Source organism: Notolepis coatsorum, assembly GCF_963971535.1.
Source record: "Notolepis coatsorum genome assembly, chromosome: 20".
Lineage (NCBI taxonomy): Eukaryota > Metazoa > Chordata > Actinopteri > Aulopiformes > Paralepididae > Notolepis > Notolepis coatsorum.
In genome coordinates this window covers 39510344-39537288 of record NC_140184.1, presented here as the reverse complement: position 1 = coordinate 39537288, position 26945 = coordinate 39510344, and the positions used below count along the sequence as shown (strand labels likewise).

Genomic DNA, 26945 nt, shown 5'->3' with positions numbered 1-26945 from the left:
AACCCTAGTTGCCGTGGACTCATCGCTGCAGCCGTAGCCGCAAGAAACATGCTGATGTCAAAACAATAGTTCAATGCGTTGCTTCCGCGCAGTAGAAAGAGATGCTGATGTGCCAGATGTTTTGTGTGTGTCCCTTTAACACAATCTGCACCAGAAACGAGTTAACTCGTTGTTGCCCGCCATGCGTTCAGCGCCAGAAACGAGTTAACTCGTTTTTGGGATCGTTATTTCGTTTATTCGCTATTATCTATTCATAATCCATAGCTGCAGCCTCTGGTATACCCTTCAGACCCTGTCTGAGCTGGCAGACGGTCAACACCGCCCTCTACTACCATGCGGAGCTAGTGCATCTCATTGGAAATTGGCAGGTGTGTTTTAGGAGCCGATCTGAGCCGGGCGGGCGGGTTTAAATACTCAGGCGAGCCAGTTCTATACAACGATGGCATCGAACAGTAACCCCGCCCGCCTGCCAATATGTAACGGTCAGTAGTGTGGTACGGACCTCCACGAGCAGTATTTGGAATGGCGATCAGATCATTGGATTATTTCTTTTGCATTACATCAGATACAAGGTAAGAACACTATATATAAATTTGATCGTTGATCTGATATTTATTTCTACCGCGATCACAGCTATCTGTGTGTAATACACTATGTGCTTATTACCGTTGACTGCGGTGGGGAGGGGGGGGGGGGGGGGGGGGGGGGCGAGCGCCCCGCTACAAAGGTAATTTCATGTATGCACAACGAGATATAATAATGATAATCTAGCGTTGATTTCAGGATGATTAGATGATTAGTCTTTTTCCTGGAATTACTCAAAAGCACCCAAACCATACTCTATTCAAAACGGTATAAAACGGAAATGTACGGATGAAAAAACAATCTGTTTTGGGCCTGTTGACTGGAAGCAACTCACTGACAGTCGACTGCGTTATTAGACCCATAGATATAATATAAGATATATTTTAAGCACTCGCAAATGTCGCAGTCTAAAACTATATCCATTGAATAAAGACCTGGCAATGAAGGGGGATCATCAATGTGGTCTGTGTCTCTAATTATCATATTGACTCATCAGTCTAGTCTCGAGTTCACAAGATCTTCCCTCACTCAACTAAGCCATTCTTATTCGACTGTTTTGCTGACGTGAATAATACTGATTGTAGTCACCGCCAATGTTCCCTCTAATTTTTTCCTGTCTGAGCAAACACTTAAACCTCCTGAGCAGACATCAGCAACTACTGAGCAACATACATCACCTGCCGATTAACCGGTTAGTTGATAAGCGGCGGTTTGTAAAAAGAATCTTAATTTCCCTCAATGTCCAACATAAAAATATATACATTTAGCTGATACACAGAGAAATAATACAAAAAGGCATATTATATTCCTTAATCAAATATTTATTTAACCATTGATTGACGATACAGAGCAAAGTCCTTACTTTGGCGGCGGCGGTGTGAGTCGTGTCACTAACTTTTGTCTTTTTAGGAGGCTGACTCGTCATTATTTTATTAAGTGAATTATAATGCGACTTCAAGGGTGACCATATTGTGATTTTTTTTTAAAGAGGACACTGCCTTCAGCCTCAAGATACTTAATGATACTCAAAGTTTACTCAAAGATGCCTTATCATTATAATATATTTAAGGTATGCCTCCTCTGTATGGATATAAAATTATTGTTTATATTATTTTATATAACAAAATAATATCTCTCTATAACCAAAGTTACTCAACATGCTGTATTATGCCTAAAGTAATCTATCTGACAAATCTCAAGAAAATAACTAAATCAACCTATGACAAAATAATATATATTTTCAAGTCTTACTGGACAAAATAAATAACAAGAAAAATATGAAGTAATGTTCTAAATAATACCTCTTCTGTATTAGAAAATCCAGCTTAAAAAATATATCTTTGTATCTTTTCAATGTAATGTAAATTATAAAACAGTAACCTGAAAGATACTAATTTAAAAGTGCACTATGCAGTTTCAGATTGGTTGCAATTAGTGTACTAAACTAATTTATTACACACATAATCATTAGAATGATTGTATCATAACAAAATCAAGATCAAAATAGTTTTCAATTATTTTCTCTCTCTCTCTGTATAGCTGCATACTTCAATCAATTCGGTCAACTTTGCCATCAAACTCTCGCCTCGCACTGCTTTGTTTGTAATGTTTTTCTGTGTCCGTGTGAGTTTCGAGATCGCCACCACTTTTATTAGACACAGAAACATATGGTCAAGCTTTGCACGCGTTGCACTCTGCTTCCAATTAGTCTCGACTGGGACGATAAATTGGGAATTTTCTCTGCAGTTAATCTGTAATGTACATTTTCACGTTGGCATTGTGATGAGCCAGCGATGCTGGTCGGATCTGTCCGCTTCCTGCTCTGTTGTGTGTGTCTGTGTGAGCGCGCAGTAGCGCCGCCCACACGGCACTGAAAGCGAGGCTTCTCTTGGTAACGTCACACGCAACAGGTTACCGTAGTATTCCGTGCAACGCGCCAGTCAATTTAACTACATGCATATTTTACACAAACGTTTGTGCGCGACAGATTTCAGATGTGCGCGGGAGCGTTTTGCCATGTGCGCGCGCGCGCACGGGTGCACCTTAGGGGGAACATTGGTCACCGCCCACAATTCGCTCAGAGCAGAGCAGTGAAATTACTTCCTCAAACAGAGGGTGCGACAGACAGCAGAGAACGAGCGAGCGAGAGAGGGAGAGAGAGAGAGAGGGAGAGATAGAGAGATAGAGAGAGAGAGGGAGAGATAGAGAGAGAGAGGGAGAGAGAGAGAGAGAGAGAGAGAGAGAGAGGGGCCGCGGTGCAGGAGTGTGTGTAAATGTGTGTGCGCCGCGGGGAGCACTCAATATCACTGTCAAAACGCCCGTATTCCGATCCATGCAATAATATTCACAGAGGTATATATTGTCATTTGAAACAAGTTACCAATGTGATTGTCCCGTGGGATTATGCCCCCCCGCGGCGAAATTAATTAGTATCCCCCTCAATCTCTCCATCTCTCTCTCTGTCTGCCAGTCGCAGACTGTGTGGGTGACTGTCACCCAGCACAAACAGCATGAAATCCTGAGGTCGACATTTTTTGCTTTTGAGGACTTGATTAAAAATATAAAACAATGAATTGTTTTGAAAGAAACTTTACATATGTGTTCCATAGACTCACAGGAATTGTGTAAAGTTGCCCAAATAGTGAAAGGAATAGCAATGCATGGGACCTTTAACATGCTCAGACTGGATTCAAAAAGCTAAAAACTTGGCATCTGACATGAGGTCCAATGAGGTTAAGGCAGAGGTAGGTTTAGACCAAATGTTTAGGGAGTCCCAGTTTCACACAGGGAGGAAACAAGCTCCTAGTGAGTATTGTAACAGTACCTGGGAGAGAAGTGGAGGGCACGCACCACACAGTCCACCGCCCTCCGCGGCTCGTTCTTCATGCGCCAGTAGAACGAAGCCAAGTTGTAAAGCACCCAGGATGACGAGTTCTGGAACACATACACAAAATAGACTTTTTTTGTTGGGTACCAATTGATCTATCTCAAACACTGTCCTCTTTTCTTTGATGAAGATGAACTGTTGCTTCCCTCATTTTGACATGGGTCAATTTAAATCTTACCATACGTGTATGGATTAAATCATAACATCAGTACATAGTCAGACCCACCCAGGATTTAAAGTTTTTTGGTGATCATTGAGATCCAAAAATTATTGATGTGATGGCTTTTCTCAAAAGCTCCAATGATGTCTTCTTTGCAGGATATTGTGAAAATTGTGAGTCCATGGAATCGATTGCGATTGAAAAGTGAAATGTCATATGAACATTGTTCCTTATTGCTAAAATGTTGCAAAGTAACAGGAACCAGAAAACTGCAAACACCTTTGCAAACAAATATTGTGGAGTTTGGTTGAATTTGCAATCTAGCAAATCTAGTATTATGGTAAATATGATATGTTCCATCCTATTACATCATTTGTACAGCTTACTGGGCCTATTAGTTCATAGCTGTTTAAATACATATTATCTGTACAGCCTTGACTAGTTAATATAGTTCAACTAGTGTACAGCTACTCAGGCAATAGAGCAAACATTCTAACACAGTGTTCTTTAAACAACAACCCAAGGCCCAGGACAGCTTGACTTAGGTATGACATTATTCACGGAAAACCATTTTGGCCTTGTCTCCAGTCTTGTGTCAGACACGACAAAACCCCTAAACCTTAACACTTTAACTGCCGGGAAACGCTTTACAGCGTCATTCCCGGCCATGCTCAAGTTGCCGAAAGACGCTTTACAGCGTCTTTAATATCAATATTTCAAAAATCTGTGATCGGATTCATATTTCCCCTCCGCTGGCCTGAGATCCACCAGGAGGACCCACTGAGCTCTCTGGCGGTTCAGGAGCGCCATCTGGTGGCCGATCGGCGCAATCGCCAAACAGGAAGTGCTGTGGAGGTTGTGCTGATCGGCCATATTACTTCCGGGCACTCGGTTTGGCTGCCGGCACTCTGGCTCGTCACAATATATAGCGATCCATTGCCAATAACTCGATAAACAACATGATTTGGACGTATATAGTATTATACAAGCTGGAAATGGTTCATCAGGATAAACATCCGATAATCTTAAACGGTCTACACCACGCTGATCGTCCAACGGCGTGAGGAAGATCCGGTAAGATTCAGCGTTATTTTTGACCACGGAATTATAAACGATCCCCCGCCCATCCGGTCATCATCAGATCATACGTAGATCATTCTAGAAGTACGTCCAATTGAAAAATTTTATATCGCCCCGATTGCCATCAAACTGTATTTCATCATCAATATAATGCATTTGGGGCTATAGATCACATTCTGGAGAAAGCTGCAGAAAGAGATGAAAACATACTTATACATTAGACCAGTGGTTCCCAAAGTCGGGGTCGCGACCCAAAGGTGGGCCGCGAACAGCCACGTTTGGGCCGCGAGATGATTTAACAATAGTATTTTAATGAGGCTATTATTATTATCATTATTATTTTGCAACAAGTTAGCCCTCTCATAAATAGCACATATAAATGAATAACTAACTTGAACTAACTTAATAGGATTGAAGTGATATTTGGCTTAAAAAATCGGTCGCCTGACAAAAAAAAAAAAAAAAAAGCCAGACGATGTGCATTGGGCCGCGGCTCTCTGACGCCTTATTTTCTGGGCCCCGGCCTGAAAAGTTTGGGAACCCCTGCATTAGACCATACTTTACTATGAATATGTGAATGAAAAAGTTTAACGTTGCTACACAATGAACAATACATATAGGACTTTGAATGGGCCCTAATAATGGCAATGTAGCAATAGAATTTAAAAAGTTATAGCCATGCAAAGAAGGGGTACTTCTCCATAGACAAATAGAGCTGGCAATCTATGGTATATCATGAATTTAACCCATGGCACCCAAAGTGTTAAATTTGCCAGGGGCGCGGGAAGTCAGTCAGAGTTGGGGGTGCTGAGATAACACTTCCGCATTCGGTTTGCACTATCTGATTGGCCGGGAGCAGATAGGGGCGGGACCAATCACAGTGCTCCGATGTTGCTGTCCAGCTGCCGGTGATACAAGTGGGCTCGATCTGAGGGAAGGAGGCCGTTCACGCTAGTGGAGGAGGAGGAGGAAGACAGCGATGGCTCGGGGGGCGAGGAGGACGCGGACTGGGTCCCGGAGGTTCCGGAGGTTTCGGACGAGGTGGAGGAGGAGGAGGAGGAGGAAGACAGTGATGCCAGCGGGGAGGCTGACACCGCTGCTCCGACGCCTGGCTGGGTTTCCCGAAACGGGTTGTGTGCAAAGAGCACAGCCTCTCCATTTGCACAACGTGCACGAAATAAAAAAATATATAAACATATATTTGTCTTTTTCAATTCAGGTATTTTCATGCAAGTCAAACACAAGTGATTAGCTGCATCAACTGTACATTTATTGCAGGACAATGTGTGCCATGCAGTGCATCGGTGTTGATACAATTATATATATTGTATATAATATATTTTAGGCAGTTTCATGGCATGAATTGCATTTCTCTGTAGACTGCAGCAGCGATAGAAATATAGGGCGAAATGGCGTATGTAGCTGTGCATTCACTGTACATGTATTGCAGGACAATGTGTGTACTGCCTAATATCTGTGTTGGTACAATTATATATAAAACGATATATATTTGAGCGACTAACCCCTCTACACTAGCGTGAACGGCCTCCTTCCCTCAGATCGCGCAAACCGAACGCGGAAGTGCAACTCCGTTAGGGAAAATATACACGCTTCCAGGCCATCGGCTACACACATAACTTTAACACTGCTTTAATAACACTGCATTATCGAGACAGCGCCCCTATGAGGATCTGGCCGGTAATGAATTCCAAGAGTAGGGTAAATCTGCAGTGCCGCTCTTTGACATTGAGTAGGATACGGTATTACAATGGAATAAAAGCCTAAACAACCTTGCAGTTACAACTCCCTGCCAACAGGGGGTGCTGCAGCCCCTGCAGCACCCCCTGTTCCCAGCTGGTATTTAATTGTAAGTCTGACCAGAGCTCTTTCTCACTTTCTGGTCAGACGCTCGTGTTACACATTTACTCATCTGAATTTCTACAGTTTCACTGTTTGGCTCCTTTAAAATATTCCACAACACTAGCAATCTCAAGATCGCAAAATCTTGGGAGGGAAAGCCAAGTGAGTATAGCAGAAGAATGCCTATCCTGGAGGGACTAGCTAGTGGTAGATTGTAGTAGAAACAGGCTTATCCTGGAGTGACTAGCTAGTGGTAGTGTAGTAGAAGCAGGCCTATCGTGGAGGGACTAGCTAGTGGTAGAGTGTAGTAGAAACAGGCTTATCCTGGAGTGACTAGCTAGTGGTAGAGTGTAGTGTTGTCACGATACTGGAATTTCAAACTTCGATACGATACCTAAAAAAGTATCGATATTCTATAACATTTTGCTTTTGTTGCTGGTTGATTCTCCTCAGCTTCTCTCTGGTACTATAAGAGAAGATAAATATAACACTTTTAAAACCCTTTGTTTATCTTTTAACACATTTAAAAATAACTAAATGATATAATCTTAAATTATAAAATTAAGTAAACACTGTAATCTGTGTTGCATGTACCTGACAAACTGAACTGTTTGTATTACAGTTGTATATTTTTTAAAAAAAAATTATGAATAATTAAATATCGATATTGCGGGAAATGAGTATTGAAACTGTTTTAAATATTCAGAATCGATGGGGTGGCTATGTGGCGTAGTGGGCAAGGCGCTCGCCACGAATGACGGAGACGCTGGGCTTGCCTGTTCGAGCCCAGCGCTCCACATTGCTTTCAGTTTAGCTGGCCGTCCATACTAATACACATTGGCCGTATTAGGGGGTGGAAAACTGATGGGTGGGGATCGGGCGTTGTGGACAGCGACTCCTACAGGTCGGTTGGTGCGCCTGCGCAGTAGAATCAGGAAGTGTCGGGGGCAGCGTGAGCCTCCCACACGTTACTCCTCGCCACTGAGGGATCGAGCTGCGCAGGTGAAAAGATGCGACTGCTGTTACCTCAAGTACCGGAGGGGACTTGTGCTATGTATGACTTAGTCCACATTGCAGCCGGCTTGTGGGAGGCAAGAAACAGCGTTCGTGACAGGGGAGGGTTGAATTGGATGATACGAAATTGGGATGGGAGGAAAATATAGAAAATGGGAGAAAAAGTGGATCCAAAAAAAAATATTCAGAATCGATATGTATCGAAAAATCGATATTTTTGACAACACTAGTAGAGTGTAGTAGAAGCAGGCCTATCCTGGAGGGACTAGCTAGTGGTAGATTGTAGTACAAACAGGCTTATCCTGGAGGGACTAGCTAGTGGTAGAGTGTAGTAGAAACAGGCTTATCCTGGAGAGCTAGCTACTAGTGGTAGAGTGTAGTAGAAGCAGGCCTATCCTGGAGGGACTAGCTAGTGGTAGAGTGTAGTAAAAGCAGGCCTATCGTGGAGGGACTAGCTAGTGGTAGAGTGTAGTAAAAGCAGGCCTATCATGGAGGGACTAGCTAGTGATAGAGTGTAGTAAAAGCAGGCCTATCATGGAGGGACTAGCTAGTGCAGGGGTGGCCAACCAGTCAGAGATTAAGAGCCACAAAAATTACTGCGGTACCACAAAGAGCCACACCACAGCGTTTCTCAACCTTTTTTTTTCAGTCACGGCACCCTTCATGTGTTTATAGGTCTCACCCTCTGGCCTCTGAAGTTGCTAATGTCTTTTTTATTTGGGCCTCACAGGGTTAAAAGTACCCTGTGAGACCCCCGGTTGCAAAATTACAAAATCATGTTTAGCCATTAAAAAAAAAAAAAAAAAGTCTGTAAATGTTTATTTAAAAAATATTAAGCACATGTATAGTCAATTGGTCCTGTTGTTCAGCCTCACAATGCTATTTGATAGTAAATGTGTTTATATGTCCCACCCTCTGAAGTTGCTAATGCCTTTTTAATTTGGGCCTCACAGGGTTAACCTCTTATGCCCGAAATATACAGTAAAAGTGTATATTTTCAGCATTACGTTTGTTACCAATGATTTTAACTAGGGATGCTCGATATTGGCTTTTTTACCGATACCGATATTCCGATATTGTCCAACTCTTAATTTCCGATACCGATATCAACCTATATCAACCGATACCGATATATGCAGGGTTTCCCCGTCCAAAAAACTGAATAATTTCAGGTAACTAATAATTTCACTGGATATATATATAACAAATATTGTTATTGTTTTTTTTTGTTTTTAAACCGATACCGATATTTTCCGATATCACATTTTACTGCCGATATCGGCCAATAATATCGGTCGGCCGATAATATCGGACATCCCTAATTTTAACTGTTATTAGTGAAATATAAGATTATAGAAATCTCAGGGCATTGAGTCGGAAATCGGCGCATATTGACAGGAGGAAGTGGAGCAGCCAAAGGTGAGTGTAGTCTTTTGAAGGAAGAGACTCTGGGCTTTCGAATTTCGAAAAACTACCCTACCCAGCTCACGCCAGCCCCTGTCAATCATCTGACTTCTGGATTTACTTTTTTATTTCTCTTATTTTTGGGGATTATCTCCCACAAACCTGAACGTTATTGCCATAAAACAGAACGCAGTTAGTTTCTCTACCTTTCTGTGAACGTCTAGCAAAAAACGGTGTTGCAATATGATGAAAAATGGTGGAGAAATTTACATTATAAAAAAAGATGGCAGAATTCAGTACTGTATATACAAAACCTGTTTAATCATCTTCCCTTTATTCATTTGCTTCGATTTTTCAGGTCTGGTCAATTTGAGCATGGTGTTATTCACAGTCAAAGATAAAAAATATTTTTTAAATATAATTGATATTCTCCTTTGGTTCATTACAATTTACTCAAGCCTAGTAACAGACACACTATTTCTGACACTGGGAATACATTCCCTGAGATCCATAGATGTCCCTAGATTCAGATACCAAGAACATGCAAATAGCCATTTAAAAAAAAAATCTGTGAATGTTTATTCTACGTCCTTATAGGGCTGGGCGATATATCGAGTATACTCGATGTATCGTGGCTTGTTCTACGTGAGATGTAGTAAATTGCTATATCGTGAACATCGAGTATTAGCCGTCAGTTAGCCGCCGCGGCTAAAAACAAACTATCAACACGGACCGACTTGCTTTATTTAGCGCAGCGTTTTCCTCTCATTTCATTATAGACACAGACCAATGCGGACTTTCAATGATGAGCAATTGTCATTTCATTAGACACAGACCAGCTCAGACCTTCAATTGAATTGAATTGAGCAACTGGCTAACGTTAGCCGCTGTTAGCTTCTCAGCTAACGCTAAACTATCTAACTAACGTGACTCCACGATACCATTTCCATTAGTGAGGAAATGGGGGGGGGGGGGGGGGGTATATTGATGAGGCTTGACAACAGGTCCAAAGATAACTTCACATTTATTGGCAATTAGTTTCTTTATATCGCTTCCTCCAGCTTCCAACTGTGTTGACAATCCTGGTGTGGTTAGCTACGGAGCATCAGAACGCTCAAACGCGCTCTCTCTCTCTCTCTATCTCTCTCTCTCTCTCTTCTTATTCTTGTATATTTCCGGCGGACTACACGTCTAGGCGTATTGCTGCCCTCCACAGGACAGTGGGAGGCGGGAGCACAATAGATTTCCAGTCCTCCCTATATTCTGTTATACAGCCCTGCGGCAAGCAGGAACCTCTCTCTCGCTCTCGCTCTCAATGATTTAAAGTGGCCACACGTTACAATATAAATACTAACTGGTAGGGGTGTAACGGTACACAAAATCCACGGTTCGGTACGTACCTCGGTTTTGAAGTCACGGTTCGGTATTATTTTCGGTACAGTGGGGAGGGGGGGGGGGGGCATAATTTACTGAGCAAACTAATGCTTACTGCTGTAACCTATTAATAACACTTAAGTAAATCTGAAGATTATTATATAGCAGATGCCTTGGAGGATAAGTCGTGGACAACTGTAGCATGTGCTTGTTTATACATAGCCCCTTTCATGACTGTGATGCTTGAATACAGGGGCAGGGCTTGCATCACAGTCACGAAAGGGGCTAGTTTATACAGGGCTGGTGGTATGACTTGCTGGCTGAAATACGGACGAGAGGGAACTAGGTAGCGGGGCTCTATTACTTTTAACATGTGCTTAAACCCAGTGTTCTCGACAACGGAGTATGGTCGCAGATCTGCTGCTATAAAAACACCTATGGCGTTTGTTATTGCTTTGGCCCGGTCTGAATTAATAGCGAGATGCTAACGGGGAGCTGGGTTTGCACTAGGGTCCGTTTCTTCCTTGTACCAGTGATATTCACATTCGGGTGATGCCGTTTCAAATTAGTGATAAAGTTTGCAATAAAGTTGAACAATGACATAGCTCTGGCTTGTCAGTTAGTATTGACTCACCATACTAAGGCTAATATGCTCTCGTTCAGTGTAGCTGCGCGCTGCGTGGAATGAACAAACAACATCCGGTTAGTTGTGCACGTTATATTAGGGCCGGGGGGATTTAAGTTCCGCAAAAACAATCATTCGGTGCACAGCGCGTACTGTACCGGAGGACCACATCCGCGTACCGTTACACCCCTAGTGTGTATATATAAAGTGTGTGTGTGTTTTTAGCTAAAGTGGATAGAAAACAGTACTGTGCAAAAGTCACCCAAGAGTTTTTATATAAATGGTCTTACAGTAGATTATAAAAAATTTTATAAAAAAAAAGAAAACGTATTAGTATGTCAGTAGAGACAATGTCTTAGTACATTTTTTGAAACTTTTAATTTAATTATTTTTTTAAAGCATCTTCATGGTTTAAAGCAAACATGTTGCAGGGACTATTATAATCATCGTATTGGCATGACTGTATGCATCAAAGGGTTAAATCAAGCATTTTTAAGTGCTTTAGAGTAAATGTCCAAATATCGCGATATATATCGTGTATCGTGATATAGCAAAAAAAATATCGCGATATCCTTTAGAGGCCATATCGCCCAACCCTACATCCTTATGGAATGAGTGACAAAAAAAAGAAGAAATTATTTAAATTATTGGATGGAAGAGCCACACATTGACGGGCAAAGAGCCACATGGCCACCCCTGAGCTAGTGTCTTAATTGCCGTCTTCTTGGCCAAGTATCTCATATAAAAGAGGTTTCTAACATCAATGAGACTAAACTTGGTTAAATAAAGTACAAATAAATAAAATAGTGGTAGAGTGTAGCTGAGGCAGGCCTTACCCTCAGTAAGCCCTGGTGGATGCGGTGGCCCACTTCATCCATGCTGCGACCCAGCTTACGGGATAGTGAGCTGAAGATGGGATCCTCCTTAGAGAGCAGTGGGGAGGTCAGGTTCACCCTCTCCTGCACACCCTGACAGGACAGAAGACAAGGGGAGTCAGAGTATGTGTGTGTGTCTATTCTGTGTCCATGAACACAAACAAAGATCTCAATAAAACTGTTCAGTGATTCACCAGACCTGTGCTGAAAAGCCATTTCAAATTTGCCAACTTTTTGTTGCTGTATTTGACTGAACACATTGTGGTGGAACTGAAGAGGTTAATCATGCGCGTGGTCAAATGGTTGATGCAAATTTAAAACATTACTAATCAAACACAATTTAGTTTCAGGAGTTCAGTAGAGGACTTGACTTTCTCTGGCCAGGAGAAAGGATCAAGCACCCCCCCCCCCCCCCAATTCTGTGATATTGCCTCTTAACTCATTGGGCGCCGGCCACGTATTATTACGTGTTTGCTCGACAACCGTTGGGCGCCAAACACGTAATATTAAGTTTTTTGATCGTTTTTTCTTTTTTTTCGATTTTAATATCAATATTATTATTTCTTTTATTAGCGATTTCAATTCATATTTCATCAATCTAGCCTCACGTTAGTGCTGCAAACTCTCTCTGAGCTCCATTGGGAAAATACCGCCCCCTATTGTCTCACGGATGGTACTGCAGCCCTTTGGAATGGATTGAATGAAACGCATGGGGAAATTTTTTTCCAGAATCCACATTTTACTTCTCAGGCAAGTAACCGGAGCCGATTGCAGTCCCGCAGAACAGCGTGGAATAATGTGTTCGAGCACCCAGCGTTGGATCAATAAACGCAATCGATATTTGGAATGGCGATCAGGAATTGGAATAATCCTTTTGGAGAACATCTGATCTGAGGTAAGGAATCTATTTTACCAGTCTTGGGATAATCAGAGCTTATTTTTGTGTGTCTGTGTGTGTGTGCGATCAGGAAATAAGAGAATCGATTTTTCAGCCCGCTTCTATAGCGTGCTTAAGTACACATATACTATCGATAATCTAGCGTTTATTTGAAAACGATTCATAAATAGGCCGAAAAATGACAACGTGTTTTGTGTATTACAGTAAAGGCCGATTATCACAGAATCTTCTGGAAGTGTCAAGAAACGAGCGTTTTTCAAAATGGAATAAAACGGAAATGAACCGATTAAAAAACAATCCGTTTCGACAATGTTGACTGCAAACAAGTCATTGATAAGCGACGGCCACATTAGACACATAGCCATAATTTAAGATGTCGTTTATGCGTTCGCAAATATGAGAGCTCTATCATTGAAATGGGTGGCGGCATTCAATGGGGTAAATAGGAAAATACGGCCAGCACAAAAAGTGTTAACGGCACCCAAAGGATTAAGAGGTTAAGCTTTCAGGGAAAAGGGGACGGGGGAGGGATGAACAGGTGAGGGGTGTAAGGGAGAGAGGAAGGGGGTAAATGGGGAGGGGGTGTACAGAAAGTGTGAATAGCGGCCATAAAGGGAACTTCCACAATGCCTAGCATAAAAGGAACAATACAAAGTAGCATACGGTACATTGTTCATAACAGGTTAATTTAACACACTTACTTCTGAAAATTTGTGTGACCATTGTGACTGTGCAATGGTGGACAAATATGTCACTTTGGGCAAATGATGAAGAGTTTGCACAAGAAAACGTTCCACTCTGAGAACAAATGATATACCACTGTAACTAAAATATGTATCCATAGAGGCTTGCCTGCCCCTTCCCAAGTACATAAAGCCCTGCCCCTTCCCAAGTACATAAAGCCTTGTGTAGCTTCGCCTACACTTACACGGAGATGCTGGAAGGCGTGGATGCTGTAGGGCAACTCAAACACTTTGGCACAGTCAGGCCTCTCCAGATCCGGGGGAAGAGGTGACCGAGAATCCACATAATCTTCAGGGCTGCAAATTAACAACAAATCACCTTTATTATGATAACCACGGTAACAAAACAAACAGGATCAGAATGATTGGAGGAATTTGATAAAAAAATTAAGAAAACCCTAAGAAAATGGAGAAATGTTGTTTTGCAATTCTAGCAGTGTTCTTATTGGGTATAGTGTAATCTCATTCTATGTTTGCTAGCAGTAACCACAGTAAATCATTACATGAAAGGTAAATGTTAATAAATACCCACCCCTGTGTGTGTGTGTGTGTGTGTGTGTGTGTGTGTGTGTGTGTGTGTGTGTGTGTGTGTGTGTGTGTGTGTGTGTGTGTGTGTGTGCATGATCAATTTGTGCAAATAGCTATGTCCTCTTACTGTCTTACTGTATTACAACAAGCCATTCAAATCTGTGCATTAATCTGGAACACCTGGGAGTAACAAGCGCACCCATCCGAGTTTGACTGTGCTGTGCTATTCACAACTAGCGACTTTCAAAAAATGTCAACATCAATGGCAGTGTGAATGGCATTTAGTATTTAGAGATGTGCTAAAACACACACTGTATACACCTACAAACAGAAATGTAGCTAAAGAAAGGGGCAATATCTGGTAATGGCGAGAAGTCAAAATTAGACTGGTATGGTTCTTTTAGATATGACATAGTAGTGTCCATTGTAGTAGTTTTTGATAAGAGAATCAATCTTGGTAATGTTCATGTTATAAAGGTCTGAAAACTCTCTGAATTAATGTTCAACCCCCAGATTCCATGTAGCCATACAAATAGCCTAATTAAAAGTTTTTTTTAAATACCAATAATGTAAGTACGTAGATGATTAAAAAGGCATCATTATGGTCTCAACATTGATAAAAGTATCATCAATACCCAGCTCTTATCATAAAGCTTAACATTAAGTGATGCATGTAGGATTATTGCGTCGATTCATCACTGTGATTTTAGCCTTAACACATTCCCCGCCAACAACAATTATACTCGTTATTGGGCGCCATCGCTTGAACGCCAACAACGAGTATACTTGTTATTTGATTGTTATTTATTTTATTCAATATTTCTATTCATTACAGGCACACAGACTCTGGGTTAACATGGGGAATCATCCTGAGGATGCCAAAGTGCAATACCGGCCGCATCCAGCTAGACGGCGGTATCAAGCACCCTTTGAAACCTTATATCTTGGCCTGTGCAACGGTCAAATGTCACCGGGCGCAGTTTTCTGGGTCGGGCCAGTCGAGCGGTACTCCCGGTTCCATTGAAGCGTGTCAAATATCCCCGATCCATATGTTGTGGTGGGTTATGCCGTGGACCAAATGGACATCGGATGTACCAGATGGCGATCAAACAATTGGAATATTATTTTTGGAATACTCCCGATCACAGGTAAGGACTATCTGATGCCAATTTTAGCTTGATCGTGCAATGCTTTTATACCGATCGGGCTGATAAGCGTTTTATTAGTGTTCAATACGAATGCCGTTACTGGTAATCAAATAATCAGAAACGACCCCCCCCCGCCCCCCCCCCTGCATGCATTCATGATTCATAATACCTACTATATAGATTTTATTTGGGAATAGTAGCATGTCCCAGGCAAGAAACGCCAATGCTTATAATAGACTTGACGTATAAGGCTATTACTCAGCCTTTCGGGAATTACCCCAGACCACTCTGAAATTATACTTATAATCACCACAGGATAAATTATCTCTTTTTTGCATCTTGACCGGAAGAAAGTCACTGTCAAATGACCATTGTATTGTATCCATGGCTATAATATAGAATATAGATTTAGCTCTACAAACAAGGTGACGCACTCCTATCTTTTAAAGCGTTGGCATTGCTACAATGGGCCCTGTCTAATAGCTGGCGCTGAATGTGTTAATAACACATTATGCTAATAAAAACATGCCATCACAGCTGCAAACAGGAGCCTGTTATACTCTGTACTTTCATTTGGCCCAATTTCAATTTTTCAGGCTTGATTCCCTGCAAAATCACTTCCACTAAGTAAGAAAGCACCTCACTGTGGTCACAAAATTATCAGTGGTTCCCCTATATCAGACCTGGGCAATTACGGCCCACGGGCCACTTCCGGCCCTTTGGGCGTCCGTGTCCGGCCCACGGTAAATTTTTACAATGGGAGATAATGAATATTGAGCAGAATTAAGTTCAAGTTATCATTGGTTCGGCCCTCCAACACAGTTCAGGTTTCATTGTGGCCCCTTGTAAAAATGTATTGCCCACCCCTGCCCTATAATTATGTACCTAGCAGCGGAGGTATGCACGCTGCTACTGACTTTTACACTACAGATGCTTCATATACCGTAATTCCTCTAATAGTAACCCCGGCTTGTATTTGTTTCAACTGTACCGGATACCAGGTTTGTATTAGGAGGAGGCATGTATAAGAGAGAGGCCTATATTTCTAATTTTCAAACAGATCATAATGAATAAATCAACATTTTGTGTCAGTTTGAACCCAGTAAAATGTACTGGGTTCATTTATTGAAACCAAGTACTGTATGAAATACTCTAGTAAACAGTGCAATTACAGGTGGTCAAAAAAAGTTAAATAAAGTAAAATAGTGCAATCACAATACTGGTATAATAATAATAATAATAACTTCGTTTTATACAATTCTGAGGTAGGCTTACTCTCTTGGTAAACATTAACACCATACCATTATATGGTATTTACTGCACAGCCAGGCCAGCATATAACAACAATAACAAAATATATTGCCTATGGTAAATCCATTGAGGGAAATACCGTAATTCCTCTAATATACATGAAACCCGGCTTGTATTAGGAGGCCGGCTTATAATTGCTTAGCTCAACAGCGCACCCGGTCATTAATAGAGACCCGGTTTTTAATTGAATACCGGTTACTATTAGAGGAATTACGGTAATCAATTCACACACTTCTGAGTAAAGCATATAAACAAGAAACTTTGCACTAACCTGACAATGTCAGCACAACGATTATAACAACACAAGCACCTGATAATGTCAGCACTAGGGATGCCGCGATCACGTTTTTTGCCACCGATACCGATCACCGATCGTCTTGAGCCATATCGGCCGATACCGATCCGATACCGATCGTTTTTGGTTTTATATTAAAAAAAAAATGTAAACAAATATATATACTTTTTTTTATATAAAATATATATATTATATAATTATACTTGTAGTTGTATTATCTGCGAGACATCGCCACCATGCAACAAGTCAAAATGCTCGCTATCTCCACTGTCTGTGTGTATACTCTGCTTTGGTCAAATCACATTCAGCATGCCCTCAGCAGGGTATCTGCGCAGGGGGCGAAACTAGAGCCCGCCAAGCGCCATTGGCGATCAGTTTTTACGTTTGGCGACTCCCACTGAGAGGTCTGCCCGCCGTGTGGCGGGCAATCAAATAGTCATGTGAAAACCGAAAATCATGATCCAATTCTGAGCGGAGTTCTCACTCGCTGTCTCAGCACAGACATGCAGCGCACCGCGCACTGCTCCTCCTACCCCTCCCGCACCTGTTTCTGTATGCTGCATGTAAACAGAGGACAGTCACCGTGACGTTAGTCTAGTCAGAGGGACCTCCGTGAGCTAATGTTAGCTACTGTTACAAAATGACCCAGTCAACTATTCACTTTTAGTTTAATACATGAGGCATTGTGTAACGTTATCCAGCCGGCTAGCTACTGATAGCTCCAGACATCAACAACTGCTCCAGCAAGTGTCCAGTGCATAATACCTCCATTGGCTAGGTAGCTCATGTTAGCCCACGTTAGCTCACTAGTCACTACGAAATGTCCCAGTAAACTAAATAGTTCAGAGGCGTTGTCCCAACACCCATCCAGCAGTAGCTACAGATAGCTCCTGACATCAATGTCCTACAACATGCGTATTCGAGCCCCTGGCTTACATCACATGAGGGCTGCTGAATAGGGTCCAGCTGCAGCGCAGGATAATCCTTTCATGCTGAATGTAGAGTTTAGGGTCCAGCTGCAGCGCCGGAGAATCCTTGCTGGAGCTGGAGGCCACTCGACTATATACAGACAGTGGAGCTGTTTGCAGACAGCGAGGTGGCGATGTCTCGCAGATAATACAACTACAAGTATGATTATATAATATATATATTTTATTAAAAAAAAATTATATAAAATTATTATTATTATTTTTTTAATCAAAAAAAAGTTGGCAGGTAAGAAATATGCTTGGCGGGTAGATTCTTCCCATCTACCCGCCACTGGCCGGTGAGTCAAAAAGTTAATTTCGCCCCCTGTATCTGCGGCTCTGCCGATATACCCTACTTCCTCAGCTAGCCCCGTTCGTGACTGCAATGCAAGCCGGGGCTCGAATACGCATCGAATCAATGTTATAAGACATTGATATCAGGAGCTATCTGTAGCTACTGCTAGCCGGCTAGATAACGTTAAGACAACGCCTCAGTGAACTATTTAGTTTAATGGGACATTTCGTTTTGAACAGTGAGCTAACGTGAGCTAACGGAGGTATCAACATGCACTACTAGACTATTGCTGGAGCATTTGTTGATATCAGGAGCTATCAGTAGCTAGCCGGCTAGATACCGTTAGACAATGCCTCATGTATTAAACTAAAAGTGAATAGTTGAATGGGTAATTTTGTTTAAAGAGTAACGATAGCTAGGTAGCTAACGTTAGCTCACGGTCCCATGCACTAGACTAGAGCAGACTATTGCCCGAGGCAATAGGAGCCTCCTCTATGTTTACACGGGTAAGGGAGGGGCAGGAGGAGGAGGAGGAGGAGCGGCAGTTTGCAGCTCTGTGTCTACAGAAGTCAGCGAGTGAGATCTCCGCTAAGAATTGGATCATGTTTTTCGATCGGTTTTCACGATCAGCTAAAATAAAGCATTATCGGAATTCACCAATCTCATATTTATACTGAATATCGGCCGATACTAGGGGTGGGAATCACCAGTTTCATCACGATACGATACGATATCGATTCTTTGGACAACGATACGATATTTGCCGATATCACAAAGTCTGCCACGATACGATACGATTCGATTCAGGTGCCTGCGATCGATATGAGGCGATATTATGTGCCCATTTAACACAATCAGTCACATTTAGATCAACTAAAAAAAGGCTACGGAAATATCAATTGATGTTTTTATTTTTGAGCTCTTCCAGACATTTAAATGAAAAACAATCTATTGTTTTTAATACAAATAGACCTCCTGTTAACTTTTTATATATTGAGCTTTAAACTTTAAGTAAAATGTTTTGGAACTCACAATACGCAAGCTAAAACCCTTTCCTCTCCCAAACTTCCTACAATTGTTTTATGTTGCATGATGATCATGAATACATTATGTATTCATGTTTAAATATCAACATTATCTGTCCATCCTCAGTAACACACACACACACACACAGAATGGCCCTCAACCCAGTCCCCCACAGAAAGGTAGACTGCCCAGTGCCCCCACCCTTGCTCTTTCCCAAGTCCCCTCTCCTCTCTCCTCTCCTGGTTAGCTACTTAGCATAGTTAGCTCACGCTAACGCAACGTTCATTTCGGTATTTAACGCAACATGGGCATAAAGGAATGGAGAGGATGGAAAGCATGTTAGATGCATTTAACCCCTTGTGGGGAAAAAAACAACAGGCACTTATTTCGGGCAAAATAGGCGGACTCTGAAGAAATACTATCTAACGTCTACACATGGAGCTGCGCTGAGCTATGTTGTTGTTCCGGCCGGGCGGATATGCTCACGAGGGGATTTTCAAAATAAGAGTATCGCAATATGAATCGATCTTTTTTTTTTTTTTTTATATTTTTTTTATTATTGCAAAACAAAAAATTATTAAAAGTCAGTACTCAACACACAATGCATAATGAAACTTTCAGTAAAGGTGGTTATAATATATGCAAGTACAGAAACAGGATAAAACAAAAATAGTCTATAATAACATTTTAGCCGTATACAGTGTATATCCAGCGAAATTACAATTATATAAATGTTAGTATATAATATACCCCTAATACCTATTTTCAAAAAACCCTACACACATATGCTCCAGCTCAAACCCCCCCCTCCCGGACCCCCTCTTGGATAGTACCTCCATTATCCCTCACTCCTAACCAGACACTACCATTATAAGCTAGCTTTTATTCTCTCCACCACTTCTACCCACATTGACATTTTGGATTCATTGAGCCCCAGAATTCTTGCTGTAGATATTTCTTGATATATCACATCGAGATATGTAAGAAACCACACTTTTCGGCACATTTTTTCCGGTTGAAACCAACGTGATGCGATCAGTTTTTTAGCTACTGTGATACCCGATAAAACCAATCTTTTTAGTTGTGGATTCACTGCACACTCAAAAACATCATTCAATAGTAATACCGCGGGGTGTACAGGTATATTCCAAAATACGAGTATTGATAATTGTTGGGACACATCTTTCCAGAATGCCTTAACTGGTGGGCAGTCCCAATGAATCGATCTTTTTACGTTGCATCGATCCTATTTGATTATTGATAATAGATCGATATATCGATCTGGATCGATGTATCGTCCCACCCCTAGCCGATACCGATCGCTGGCCGATCGATCGGTGCATCCCTAGTCAGCACAACGATTATAACAACACAAGCACCTGATAACGTCAGCACAACGATTATAACACAATAGGGCTTGACTCATTTGTCAAGAAAATCCTACATAGATGACCATTATGGTGATCAGAGGAACACTTAGGTGGACCACCTAGATTATGTAGGCAAGAAAAAAAACACTGCATGGGGAGACAATAGGATAGACTGTTCAGAAAAGAGAGGCTCTTCTGCATTGTACTGACCTGATGTCTTTGCTCTCCAAAGAGATGTAGGTGCCATCGTACAAGTCCAGGTCTCCCAGAGGCACCTTAGCCGTGACGCAGTCAGCGTCCTCTTTGTAATGTCTCTGCTCCAGCCCAGTGTCCCTGTCCTCGTTCTCCTCTATATGAATCTTCTGAGCCACCAGCTGCTTCTGCATGCCAAGTCAGGGACAGAGGACCAACATGGATCAGTATGGATTTGAAAAGGCAACGCAAATTGACAACAAGTATCCAATATGCTAAGAAGTTTGCTTCCACTCAAAGTTGGTCTGTAAGTGCCAAAACTGTATGTGATGGATTGATGTGGATGTATCTCTATACTCTGGTGAGGGGAGGGGGGGCTGAATGTGATCCTCATCTTTGTTAGCTACTTATAGAGAGGATGACAAAGACCCATTGTATTCCTATAGTCTAAGATCATTCAGAAATATTAGTGAACACAAACAATTCCTTCCCAAAACGAAAGTGTTAACTCATCCAGGTGTCATCAGGTATAAAGTCTGAAGCTGCTCCATAGACAATGAAGATTAGAATAGACATAGAAAGATAATAAAGAGATGACACAGAGGACCCATGGCAATGTTCTGAGAATATGGGTACGTTTTCTGTTTCAGAACTGAGAACACTACTATAGAATATAACTGATTTGTGTATCAAAAAGGAATCAGGAGGAAGCCCCACACACTATGACGTGCACCCCTTAATTTCTTCATACCCTGGTCTGCCCCTTATTCCCAGGGTTCCGCCTATCCAGCCGAACCGAACCAATCCATTCAATTCACGATTCGGCTCCATCGACGCGGTTATGGGACAGTCAGCGGGTCAAATGTCTTTATACCGATCATTCATTGTCATGTATTATGCGCTTTATCCATCTGCATAGTTAAAATCCAGAACATAGATAAATGTAAGTATTTATATGGTAATATTTAGAATTACGATAAACATCGGAAACTATAATTGTCAGGATAATGATTATAAGTTATCCCGTATATCCTGGCTTTGTCATCTACATGTGCCTCATCTAATTATACTTTCCTGTCATCCCATTCAGACCCATACACAACATTTGGTGGGTCTACGAAATCAGTCTTCCTGATGACATCACATGTTTGAGTCTGACTTCTCTCATTCTGGCTTTGGGAGTGTAGCTCAATATTGATTGAACTTGCCTTGACCATGGAAATAACATATTGTAATACTTTTTTATTTTTTTTGTATCTACTTTCTCTCCCATTTTCTATTTTTCTCCCATGATCCCAATTCGGTATTGTCCAATTCTACCCTCCCCTGTCTCGAATGCTGTTAGGCCATGCCTCCCACAAGCCGGCTGCAATGTGGACGAAGCCTTGCATCACGTGTCCCCTCCGGTACATGAGGAGGCAGCCGTCGCATCTTTTCACCTGCACAGCGCGATCTCTCAGCGGCGAGGGTCTGCGTAGGAGGGGCACGCCGCCCCCGTCGCTTCCTGATTCTGCTGCGCAGGCGCACCAACCGACCTGTAGGAGTCGCTGTCCACAACGTCCGATCCCCACCCTCCAGCTTCCCAACCCTAACACTGCCAATTGTGTTAGTATGAACGACCAGCCAAGCTGGTAGCAATGCCGAGAGCTGGGCTCGAACCCAGCATCTCCTGCATTAGTGACGAGCGCCTTGCCCACTGCACCACTTAGCCGCCAATATTGTAATTCTTAATTTGGGTGGTGTTTTCCCTTCCATGTGTTGAACATGATGTATGTCTATTTCACCCATGCTGTCAAAATGTCAAACGTCAGATGTCAGTACATTGCTGTGTCACTGTGGATTCTTCCTCGACGATGCCATGACAGACCCGTACCTCAAGCTTCTTGAGGTAGTTGACACGAGTCTCCTGTCTCATGAAGATCACAACGTCGTGAGGATGCTTGAGATTCAAAGGAGAGTCGACCTGTAACAAGGGGGCCAATCAATGTGGATTGTCAGACAGTGGTGCAAAGCAAGCATTGTGAAACACCCCGTCCGTTTCAATGCTGAGGACATCTTTAACGGATTTACCCAGAAATCTAAATCTGGCACATTTCTAAATATCATGTTTTGATTCCGCTTACAGTGCAGTGGAGGACATGTTAACTATAGATACCGCTGTCTATCCAAAAATCCCTTTGATGTGCTTTCGAACATGACAGCTAGAGACCTGGGATTGCAACAGTCTCACACATGTTCCTTGCAATGTTAATGTGACCAAATATTGACAGTTGTCACATCCATATTTGATTGATAAAGAGATGTTCAACGCTGACTTTGCATTTCACCTAGCTAATGTTATAATTTAGTCAGTAACGTTAGGTAAAAGCTAACAGTTAACTAACGTTGCGTTAGCTGGCTAAAACACTAACGTTCATTTAACGCCAAGTTGATTAATGTTGACACTAAAATATCAGCTGGTTAGTTGGTTGACGTTAACTGAAACAACGTTAACATTGGATAACGTTATAGTTAGTGTTTAATGTTAACTTAAATGTTGACTAGGTCATCATAACAAGCTAGCAAGCTATTGCTAGCAGCAGCTATGGTTAGCTACCATCATAATGCAATGGGGTGTTAGCTAGCACAAGTAGCCATCATTAGCTTGAGCAGGTCAGTTAGCTATCATACTTGTTGTTGAATCTTTCCATCTTCTGTGACAACCCAGTGGGTAGTAGCTCCCCCAGACTCCACCAAGAGTATGCAAACGAGAATGAAGAGCTTCTCTTGGAAATACGTTTTTCGTGAGACGGTGACATGATATGGCGAAGAAGACTCAGGATAGATTTTCCTGAGATCCGCCATTTTTCGGTCTCCTTTTGGTTTCGCACTGTAGTGGCTGGTGACTCGGTGGCTCAGCGCAGCTCGCGTCGCAGTGGAGAAGCATGCAGCTGCAGAGCCGCAGAGCGGCGCTCTCAGGTCCTCAGGACCGGCGGCCTGTACCCGTTCCGCAACTGTAAGTTACTTCCGGGGTAGGCCTGATTGGCCCCGACAGGCACGTGACGCGGCAAACTCAGGACGCGCAACGAGGCTGCTGAGAGCTGTCGCGCGGAAATAGGCTGTCTATTGCCATTCTCTAACACAAACTCTAACCTTAACCAGCTCCTTAACAGCGCCTAAACTTAACCGTTCTAACCTTAACCAACTCCGAAACAATGCCTAACCTTAACCTTAACCATGCCTAACCTTAACCGGCGAAAGAATACACGTTAAAAAAAAAATCACGTTAAAATTTTTTTTTGATGGGATTCGAACTCGTCAAGAACGGACCGCAGGACCGCAGGACCGCTGCTCTGCCAGGTGAGCTGAAGCGCAGAATGAAAATCATGGCGGATTAGGGCGGTGACATAATTCCGCAAGCTCTGCCGCTCCGCTCTGCGGAGCGTGCCGCGCGGCAGAGAAAGTTGCGCGTCACGTGCCTGTCGGGGCCAATCAGGCCTACCCCGGAAGTAACTTACAGTTGCGGAACAGTTATAGGCGGACCGGCGCTCTGAGGACCGCTCAGCAGCGCCACCCACCCAATGGCTGAATTGGAGTATTGCACTGTGCGGGCACAGCTGTGAGATCCGCGAGAGGCATCAGGCCAGATATCTTGAATGAATGCGTTTATTTATTTCGAACATAAATTGAAATAAATAATTATAAAAAACAAGTAATACACAGATTAAAAAACAAACAAGCAGGAGTAGGATGGATGAAGTGTAAACGTATGTATTCCTTCACACAGGGGCGTACCTGACGCCGGGGACATCGGAAAGTGTCCCCCCCACGTTTTACCGTCCAAAGAGCTGAGTCTGACTACCTGTCCTATTATTATGCTTCACACTCTATTATCTTAGGAGCTGCGGCTCTGCAGCTGGATACTAGCTACAGAACGGCAGACCATGGCTCCTCCCACGGCCACACGACCCACGCTTTCAGACACACGCTTTCAGGCCCCTCTCTCCCAATGGCTGATTTGGGTCACGAGACCGTCACAGGCCCGCTCCCAGCAGCGCCACCCACCCAATGGCTGAATTGCCAATAGACCACCGTAACACTTCCGGGATTCTGAAATCAGGGAGGAGATTGCGGGGGGTCAAATGAATGAATGTGGACGAGAGCCGTGATGTAAGTGGTTGCCGATACGGCTGTGGGGGTGCTAGAGACATGATCGAATAGACGTTTATGCGCCTTGCTCTCCTGAACACGGCGTGACCCATAACTAATCGATCAGAACTAAATCGGCAGAGAAAAAGCCCATTTTAAAGCACCTATTCCGCATGGACATGCGCAGAGTGCCCATGGAGTCTGGACGACGCGAGATGACGCTCGAATGAATGTGGACTGTTCCATCAGAGGGGGGAGCTTCGATGGTCATGTAATTGGCTACAGACCGCTGCACTTAAATATTGATTGATTGATTGATTGATTGATTGATTGATTGATTGATTGATTGATTGATTGATTGATTGAAAACTTGCAGAATGGGTACAGTACAGTACAGCTCAATACACACAATTGTTAAGGGGATGCAGACCAGAGAAAGACCTCAATGCAGTACTGTTACATTTGTGACATACAGTAAATATATACAAGGGGAAGGGAACTGTACATTTATGATGAATTGAAAATGTATTCATATAAGAAGCTTATATGCTAACCATCAAAACATTAAAGAATATTTGGAGAAATTCCATAAACCTTTCAATATCATAGCAATATCCAAAACTTGGTTTAGCTCTGAGAAAATAGTTGACATTGAGTTGAATGGATATGAACTCAATTATATTAACAGGATTGGGAAAAGAGGTGGGGGTGTAGCCCTATATATAAAAAATAGCCTCAAATATAAGGTTGTAGAATGCATGTCAACTACCATTGACAACTTGATGGATTGTATCTCAGTAGAGATCTGAGAAACGTGATTGTCAGTTGTGCATACAGAGCTCCAGATTCCAGCATTGAAGCATTCAAAGACTGCATGGAGGTGTTATTTGCCAAGACTCAGAAGGTTACATTCATCTGCAGGGATAAATCACTGTACATTCTATATTGCTCACTAGTATACCATATCTGAACTACTGTGTGGAGATTTGGGGTAACACTTAAAAAAAACACGTAAAACCATTTGCTATATGCTACAGTCTATGTGATGTGGTGGGTATGTATGATGGTAATTAAGGAATTATTATACATGACTATTATATGCAAGTAGGCTATGTCTAAGCTATTTTACAATATTATACATGATTTTTTTTTTTTTTTATCTGTTTATTACTTGTTTTTTATTATTATTTATTTTCAATTTATGTTCGAAATAAATAAACTTATTCATTCAAGATATTGTGTGAGCAAAAGTATAGTTACTGGCTGTACAATACTGCTGTAGGCCTATAATACTTATGTAAATAAGTAAGGCAATTGAAATATATCTGCAGTACAGCTCAATACACACAATTGTTAAGGGGATGCAGACCAGAGAAAGACTTCCATCTTGTTTACATCAGGGTCCCCCATTTTCAATTCATCATAAATGTACAGTTCCCTCCCCCTTGTATATATTTACTGTATGTCACAAATGTAACATACAGTAACATTTGCATTGAGGTCTTTCTCTGGTCTGCATCCCCTTAACAATTGTGTGTATTGAGCTGTACTGTACCCATTCTGCAATCTGTTAATAAAGTTTTCAATCAATCAATCAATCCCGCACAGTGCAATACTCCAATTCAGCCATTGGCAATTCAGCCATTGGGTGGGTGGCGCTGCTGAGCGGGCCGCGTGAATGCCACCTACAACGTAACTGTACAGAACTGCGTTTCCGCAGTTGCTCTGATTGGCCACTGACCCCACATGACCCTACCCTATTACACGCCCCCTTATCGACGTGTGTTATGCGCCGCTGCACAGCTCTTTTGCTCGCAGAACAGCTGTTTCCGTATTTATAATATTGGAAACGCCGCGCTGTGAAGCACCTCTGTATTAAATGCCGACAGCACCTCTGTATTAAATGCCAACTCATCAATCAATCAATAACAACATTAACAATAACGCTGCGCTGCAATAGTCTCGCGTCTATCTGCTTGTCATGTGAATGAATGTGTGTGTCTCTAAGACCAGACCATATTAGGCGCTCATGCGCATGGAAGTAGGTCATTCCATGTATGCTACCGAAACAACGCTGTGTGTGGGTGTCTACGAGAAGCAAATAAACACAACAACCTATGGAGTTAAAGAAGGTCGTCAAGAGTGTTTATAACTTGAACATGGTGTCAGAAGTAAACCA

At 42.3% G+C, this 26945-nt stretch overlaps 1 protein-coding gene across 2 annotated transcripts in view; it reads right to left on the bottom strand.

The window, feature by feature from the left end:
- The window catches only part of ttc17 (tetratricopeptide repeat domain 17), a 113354-nt gene extending 89856 nt beyond the window's left edge, over window positions 1–23498 (bottom strand). For both annotated transcript variants that reach the window (XM_084337481.1, XM_084337482.1), the window contains exons 1-6: window positions 23309–23498; window positions 22512–22601; window positions 20657–20826; window positions 13691–13802; window positions 11826–11957; window positions 3410–3519 (exon numbers count right to left, since the gene is read on the bottom strand). In XM_084337481.1, coding sequence (XP_084193607.1) covers window positions 3410–3519; window positions 11826–11957; window positions 13691–13802; window positions 20657–20826; window positions 22512–22601; window positions 23309–23482 — 788 coding nt within the window. In that variant the 5' untranslated portion in view covers window positions 23483–23498. The remainder of the gene's footprint in view (window positions 1–3409; window positions 3520–11825; window positions 11958–13690; window positions 13803–20656; window positions 20827–22511; window positions 22602–23308) is intronic.
- Between the last annotated feature and the right edge of the window lie 3447 nt (window positions 23499–26945).